At 51.8% G+C, this 7,500-nt stretch overlaps 1 protein-coding gene and 1 long non-coding RNA gene across 4 annotated transcripts in view; one reads left to right on the top strand and one right to left on the bottom strand.

The window, feature by feature from the left end:
- Window positions 1-6,518, top strand: part of acvr2aa (activin A receptor type 2Aa) — a 7,122-nt gene extending 604 nt beyond the window's left edge. The window contains exons 1-13 of one of the 3 annotated variants that reach the window (XM_029837211.1): window positions 1-70; window positions 179-486; window positions 617-839; window positions 941-1,053; window positions 1,164-1,318; window positions 1,441-1,464; window positions 1,572-1,715; window positions 2,458-2,601; window positions 2,880-3,013; window positions 3,511-3,625; window positions 3,774-3,912; window positions 3,998-4,128; window positions 5,567-6,518. The exon at window positions 1-70 is cut by the window's left edge and continues 604 nt beyond it. In XM_029837211.1, coding sequence (XP_029693071.1) covers window positions 462-486; window positions 617-839; window positions 941-1,053; window positions 1,164-1,318; window positions 1,441-1,464; window positions 1,572-1,715; window positions 2,458-2,601; window positions 2,880-3,013; window positions 3,511-3,625; window positions 3,774-3,912; window positions 3,998-4,128; window positions 5,567-5,755 — 1,536 coding nt within the window. In that variant the 5' untranslated portion in view covers window positions 1-70; window positions 179-461 and the 3' untranslated portion in view covers window positions 5,756-6,518. The remainder of the gene's footprint in view (window positions 71-178; window positions 487-616; window positions 840-940; window positions 1,054-1,163; window positions 1,319-1,440; window positions 1,465-1,571; window positions 1,716-2,457; window positions 2,602-2,879; window positions 3,014-3,510; window positions 3,626-3,773; window positions 3,913-3,997; window positions 4,129-5,566) is intronic. The other 2 variants (XM_029837197.1, XM_029837201.1) reach the window with 2 other exon arrangements.
- A 921-nt stretch (window positions 6,519-7,439) lies between these two features.
- LOC115250132 (uncharacterized) overlaps window positions 7,440-7,500 on the bottom strand; it is an 853-nt gene continuing 792 nt past the window's right edge. Inside the window, exon 2 of the long non-coding RNA XR_003888688.1 lies at window positions 7,440-7,500. This exon is cut by the window's right edge and continues 333 nt beyond it. This is a non-coding gene — a long non-coding RNA (uncharacterized lncRNA).

Below are 7,500 nucleotides of genomic sequence, written 5' to 3'. Positions count from 1 at the left end.
ACTGGAAGATCCGTCATGGACCCCGCAATGAAACTGGCCTTCGGCGTTTTTGTCATCTCCTGCTCCTCAGGTGAGTCCTCATCTGCACCTCGACCCGGACTGGACACGGTGTCCTGAGAACCACCTGGAGAGCTCCTCCAGACGTGTGTGGAGCAGAGATCTGTGTTCTCTGTTACAGATCTTCTCATGTGCTCACCATGGTGTCTTTAGAACATCTGCAGGTTGGAAGAATCGCAGTATGGCTGACAACAGTAGACACAAAGAGAGGTTGGACTTGTAAACAGTAAACAAACTGGGACGATTCACAAGTTCAGGAACCTGTGCAGCTGTTCAGCTGAACTTTTTCACAACATTCTTTGAGTTTTCATGAGCCGTCAGTCGTCAGCAGCACCGACGTGCATCAGTCTTTGTGTGACGAAGCTACAGCTGAACGTTTAAAAGGGTCCTCCACCACTGTTGAGATGGACACATCTGAAGGGTTGGAAGGTTGGCATGTGACCTGTAGGGTCAGTGTGTGTGACCTGCCCCCAGTGTGAACCACCCCTGAGGTCAACTCTGTCTTCAGGCTTCTCTGAACACGCTTTCATGTAGAATCTTCACCTGTGTTCTCCTGCAGGAGCCATCCTGGGACACTCGGACGCACAGAGATGTGTCCACTCCAGCTTCAGCCCCGCCTCTTCCTCATGGTTAGAGGGTCAGGGGAACATCAGTGGAGTGGTCACCTGTTCTGGAGAGAAGAATAAGAAGCTTCACTGCTTTGCCACCTGGAAGAACCTGTCGGGGGTGGTCCAGGTGGTCCAACAGGGCTGTTGGCTGGATGATGTCAACTGTTACGACAGGTGTGCCAAATGCAGATCCTCCCATAGCAACTAGTCTTGGTGTCATCATTTGTTGGTCAGTTCAGGAAAGAGACAGAAAACACCAATGTTTTGTCCTCCAGGACTGAATGTGAGGAGAATAGAGAAGCTCTTGGGGTCTTCTTCTGCTGCTGTGAAGGAAGTTTGTGTAATAAGAAGTTCTCGTACCGTCCGATCAGCCAATCCCAGATAACAAGTGAGAATCCTCTTCACCTGCATTTGTAACAGCGGTAAATAGTCCCCCTCTGGATCCACGGCGTTCCTGACGTTCCTTACCTTTACAATCTGGCCTTTTTGTTACCCCAGCAACAACGAAGCCAGTGACGGCGAGGGCGCAGCTGCTGACCACTCTGATGTACTCGCTGCTTCCTGTCATGGCTGTCGGGGCAGTCCTGCTCTTCTCCTTGTGGCTGTACCGCCAGCACAAGCGAGCCTACCCACCTGTCCTGGTTCCTACACAGGTGAGGCCCCTCATGGTAGCTTTAAGCTCCGCCTCTGAGGTGGTTGGGAACGTGCAAAGTACAACATGTGAAGGTGTTGGTGCATGAGCAGGTGAATTAGTCTCTGTCTCCTTCTGTCTCAGCACGCCTTCCATATCATGATTGAGGTAAGGGCGCTGTGTGTCTTGGCTCCGCCCACTTCCTCTCACCTGTTGTCTGTGTGGGTGGGCTGCATGGTGCTCACACTCGTTTGGTTGCTCTTTGTTTTTGGCAGGAGCCCCACCCTCCACCCCCCTCCCCCAGCCTGAGCCAGAGGCCGCTGCAGTTACTGGAAGTCAAAGGCAGGGGGCGCTTCGGCTGTGTGTGGAAGGCTCAGCTGCTCAGTGACGTGGTCGCTGTCAAAATCTTTCCCCTCCAGGTCAGAATCATTTACACAAATGTTCCTGTTAAAAGATCCTGATCCGATTCTCTTATTTCACTCGTTTAACCTCCAACAAACACTCTGAACACTCCTAAAACGCATCCTGCCGCCGCCCCCTAAGCTTTGGCAACGAGTGCGCGACAGTCTCAGCGGAGGTTAGAGTTAAAGGAACGGCGACCAAACGCCAAAGGGGCGGGCCCCACCCTCCAAAGGGGCGGGCCCCACCCTCCAAAGGGGCGGGCCCCACCCGCCAAAGGGGCGGGCCCCACCCGCCAAAGGGGCGGGCCCCACCCGCCAAAGGGGCGGGCCCCACCCCATCCCAGCTCAGAGGTTCACATTGGACCTGGTGGGAATGCTGCCGTTACGGCCAGCGATGACAGTTGTTGCAGCTTCACAAGCTCCTGATGCTACCTGCTGTACCGGTGCCACCAGGAAGCACCAGGAACCAGTCTGGTACTACGGTCTGGTACTACGGTCTAGTACTACGGTCTAGTACTACGGTCTGGTACTACGGTCTAGTACTACGGTCTAGTACTACGGTCTGGTACTACGGTCTAGTACTACGGTCTAGTACTACGGTCTAGTACTACGGTCTGGTACTACACTATAGTCAGGTGCGCTCTGTACTCAGGTGAGCTCTGTACTCAGGTGAGCTCTGTACTCAGGTGTGCTCTGTAGTCAGGGGCTTGTGAAACCAGTCCATGCTTGACCTTTGACCCCAGGGTTTGTGTGTCCTCAGGACAAGCAGTCATGGCAGAATGAGTACGAGATCTTCACCCTAAATGGGATGGGACATGAGAATGTGCTGCAGTTCATTGGAGCAGAGAGGAGAGGAAGTCACGTGGACATGGAACTGTGGCTCATCACGGCCTACCATGAGAAGGTGCTGACCCCTGCTGGATGCACGTGAAACTGCAGCCTCCGGATCTATTGTGCCCTTTAACAGCTCAATTATTCCTCTCAACAATAAAACTACAGTCATGGACACAAACTGTTAAATCCATTTTCACTTTTGAAAACTGGCAATGTTGCTACAGAAATCAGAGCAAAAAATCAAAATGAGTTGGATTAACTGCTAAAGAACAGGATAAATGATCAACGGATGCTTGGAGCGTTTGAGACGCCGTCCTCTGATGGTGTTGACCTGTGACCTCTGCGCAGGGCTGTCTGACTGACTACCTGAAGGCTGACGTCCTGTCCTGGTCTCAAGTCTGCGTCATTGCTCAGTCCATGTCACGAGGTCTGGCCTACCTCCACGAGGACGTGCCTGGACACAAGCCTGCCATCGCACACAGGTGGGTGACACTGCAGCCGCGTCCCTCGTTTACGACTGCCAAATATCGAATATCAGGCTTGAACCTGGGCCATATCTTTCAAATTCCTCCTGGTTCCCGGAGGCATGGCCACCAGGGGTGCGCTGGCCACCCTCATCAGAGCTTTCAGTTTGTCCCAGTCAAATGTCCACCATCCATGTCCACTCCCTTATTGTAGTCAGGCTGGAACACAGGTGAGTCGACCCAGCCCACAATTTACAAATGCTAAAATCCAGCAACTAACAGTTGTGTCTGGAGCTAGTAGCACTGCGCCTTAGCTTAGCATCCAGAGGGGACGAGAGGATTGTCTCTGTCCCGAGCTGGGGGACACAAGACTGCTGCTGTGTGGTGAACTTCCTGAAAAGCCAGTAACGGTGCTTTATGGCTGCACAGCCGGTCCAGCGGTGGTCGTCCCAGTTGTTTCACGCCTGCTAATGCACCAGGAGGGGGCGCTAAATGATGGGACTGTGTCTCTGCAGGGACGTCAAGAGCAGAAACGTGCTGCTCAAGTCAAACCTGACCGCCTGCATTGCTGATTTTGGCCTGGCTCTCAGGTTTGAGGCAGGAAGATCACCAGGAGAGACACACGGACAGGTGAGTCGGCTCAGTCAGTGCCTGGGTTCACTGCTGATCACCAGCGGGCTCCAACCTGTTCCTGTAGCAAAGTTCTGTTTGAATAAAGCCTTTTTCCATGATAGTGGGTGGTCACATCCATCAACCTGCTCTTGTCATTGACTGTCAGGTGGGGACCAGGAGGTACATGGCTCCTGAGGTCCTGGAGGGGACCATTACCTTCCACAGAGATGCCTTCCTGAGGATAGACGTGTACGCTCTGGCCCTGGTTCTGTGGGAGCTGGCCTCCCGCTGCACAGCTGTTGACGGTGAGACCCACTGCATCATGCTGCTGCACCTCGGTGCTGTTGGTCTTGGACTCTTATGCCCCCTGCCCCCACCTGTCTGAACAAGGTCCAGTGGATGAGTACATGCTGCCCTTTGAGGAGGAGGTGGGTCAGCACCCGTCACTGGAGGACATGCAGGAGGTGGTGGTCCACAACAAGTTGAGGCCCCCCCTGAGAGAGTGCTGGCAGAAACACGCTGTGAGTGTAAGGCCTGGATCTCCTGAGAGAACTAGATACAGGAGTTATCGAACACCCAGGACAGACTACCCACAAAACTACTGTTGCGTAGAAGCTACATGTCACTGGAACTAAGGAGGATAATTAATTACTAAATCTGTAGCATCTGTTCATTAGGATTGAATCATTGAAGTAGTTTAACTGCACATTAATTCCCACCGGAATAAATAAAGTTTTCTGAACCTTGATGGATGTTTATGGCCGGGCGACCACCAGGGGGCGCTGGTGTAGTCTGGTGAGCTCTGTAGTCAGGAGAGCTCCATAGTCAGGTGAGCTCTGTAGTCAGGTGAGCTCTATAGTCAGGTGAGCTCTATAGTCAGGTGAGCTCTATAGTCAGGAGAGCTCTGTAGTCAGGTGAGCTCTATAGTCAGGAGAGCTCTGTAGTCAGGAGAGCTCTGTAGTCAGGTGAGCTCTATAGTCAGGAGAGCTCTATAGTCAGGTGAGCTTTATAGTCAGGTGAGCTTTATAGTCAGGAGAGCTCTATAGTCAGGTGAGCTCTATAGTCAGGAGAGCTCTATAGTCAGGTGAGCTCTATAGTCAGGTGAGCTCTGTAGTCAGGTGAGCTCTATACTCAGGAGAGCTCTATACTCAGGAGAGCTCTATAGTCAGGAGAGCTCTATAGTCAGGAGAGCTCTATAGTCAGGAGAGCTCTATACTCAGGAGAGCTCTATAGTCAGGAGAGCTCTATAGTCAGGTGAGCTGACTACTCACCTGAGCTCTATACTCAGGTGAGCTCTATAGTCAGGAGAGCTCTGTAGTCAGGTGAGCTCTGTACTCAGGTGAGCTCTATAGTCAGGTGAGCTCTGTAGTCAGGTGAGCTCTGTAGTCAGGTGAGCTCTGTAGTCAGGAGAGCTCTGTAGTCAGGTGAGCTCTATAGTCAGGAGAGCTCTGTAGTCAGGAGAGCTCTGTAGTCAGGTGAGCTCTATAGTCAGGAGAGCTCTATAGTCAGGTGAGCTTTATAGTCAGGAGAGCTCTATAGTCAGGTGAGCTCTATAGTCAGGAGAGCTCTATAGTCAGGTGAGCTCTATAGTCAGGTGAGCTCTGTAGTCAGGTGAGCTCTATACTCAGGAGAGCTCTATAGTCAGGAGAGCTCTATAGTCAGGAGAGCTCTATACTCAGGAGAGCTCTATACTCAGGAGAGCTCTATAGTCAGGTGAGCTGACTACTCACCTGAGCTCTATACTCAGGTGAGCTCTATAGTCAGGAGAGCTCTGTAGTCAGGTGAGCTCTGTACTCAGGTGAGCTCTGTAGTCAGGTGAGCTCTGTACTCAGGTGAGCTCTGTACTCAGGTGAGCTCTGTACTCAGGTGAGCTCTATAGTGCAGACTTCAGCCCAGAACAGGGGACCCGTTTTCAATAGATCCAGGTTCTCACCTTTGGCGTTCCTGGATTTCCTCCAGGGTCTGGCGCTGCTCTGTGAGACCATGGAGGAATGCTGGGACCACGAGGCGGAGGCTCGGGTGTCTGCTGGCTGTGTGGAGGAACGGATGGTGCAGATGCAGCGGAGCAGTGTGAGTCCTGAGGAGGCCGTCACCGTGGTTACCATGGTCACAAACGTAGGCTACCAACCCAGAGAGTCTGGCCTATGACGAGGACGAGTTCACACTGACCTACTTTCAAGGACAAGCGTTCCGCCGGTGCTGCTGTCACGGCTGAGGTGAAATGCATTGTGGGACATCTGGCTCTCCCAGACCCACATCTGGTGCACATTCAGGAACGCTGGTGGAGCCCAGACCTTCTGTGAAGGCTGGCAGGCTGCAGAACCTGGGTGGTGACTGGCAGCACTGGGGGGGAACTTGCTGGTGACCTCACTTCCTGCTTTGCATTAGTTTGTTTTGTGTTACCATGGCGCCCTCCTCACTGATGGGACCTCCGTCCCTTGTGACCGGGTCTGATCGTACCCGTCTCACCTGCTGACCATGAGGAGGAGCTCACGGACACGATGGGGAACCGGTGCGGTCAGACGATCCTCGCCACCGTCTGAAGGTCATCAGAAGGTCGGATCTTTCTGTCAACGTCACCATGGAAGGCAGCAGCGGTCGTGAAAATGGGAATGTTGCAAATTTATATTTTTCTATTATTTCCGAATCACATAAGCTTATTTAAGGTTTGGAGCAGCAGCAGTCAGCAATGGCGCCCAGCCGGCCGTTCTCAGGTCTGGACGGGGGCGTTGCCCCCTCCTCCTGGTCTCAGCTGGTCTCAACTGGTCTCAACTGGTCTCAACTGGTCTCAACTGGTCTCAACTGGTTTCCAGTCCTGGTCTGTGAACATCAGTGTTGCTCTTTCACTGGTATTTTTGTCAGCATGGATTTATTGTTAAGACATCAAAGTAAAAATTTATTTTTAAAAAAATCTGATTTATTTGTGTGTGTGTGTGTGTGTGTGTGTGTGCGTGCGTGCGTGAACATACACATTCTACTAGCAAAGTGAGGACATTTTGCCTGGTCCCACAACTTCAGAGGACAGATGGACACATGTTTGAGCATTGAGCAGTTTCTATTGGAAGGAGAACTCAAACATTTGCTATATGATGGGATGTGGTTCAACGGCAGGAGGGACACACCTGATCCAAACACCTGTGTGAAGGTCACCTGTGCAATGGTTGATGCTTAGTTCTGCTAATAAATCAAGACGCACAATGATGATGTAAAAGTTTCACATTTTTTACTGTGTCGCACAGGAAGTGCTCATAATTCCACAGGAAGTGCTCATAATGTCACAGGAAGTGCTCATAATGCCACAGGAAGTGCTCATAATGCAGTTGTGTGTATATTTTAATTGCTAACGTGACAGGCTAACTACAGCCGGCCACGTTAGCTTGATGTTAGCTGTAGGTTTGAACTTCCTGCTCATTATGGGATCCACCCCCAGTGGAGGGTGTGAATGTCCCCATGATGCTGAAACAGACTTGTCCTACCCAGTTCACTGGCTGCCACCTTCTGCAGGTATGAAGGTGGAATTTCTGTCCTGTTGGCAGGAAGAACACCAACCCGAACATGAACTTTGTCTTCTGGAGTTGGATCTGGGTTGTTAGGGGACAGTGGAGACACTCAGAAACATCTCCAAAGGTCTGGTGCAGGTGTAACAAGGACAGCTAGGACAGGTGTACCGTGTAGGCGTCCTTCACATGACCTTTCAGCACCAGTTAGACATCATCAGCTCAAACTCCGTGGCCACTGTCTTCCTCTAGACCCACACTGTCACATAAGACGAGGGGACGATACGTCCTGTCCTCGTCCGTTTGGGGGTTTATGAATCTTGAACTGCGACACACAATCAAAGCTTTATTATTGGTGGAAATATGTCACATGACCTGGACCAGCCCCGAGCCCAG

Source organism: Takifugu rubripes, chromosome 1 (genome assembly GCF_901000725.2).
Source record: "Takifugu rubripes chromosome 1, fTakRub1.2, whole genome shotgun sequence".
Taxonomy (NCBI): Eukaryota; Metazoa; Chordata; class Actinopteri; order Tetraodontiformes; family Tetraodontidae; genus Takifugu; species Takifugu rubripes.
Note: the sequence above shows the minus strand (reverse complement) of the source record. Positions and strands in the feature narration are given on the sequence as shown.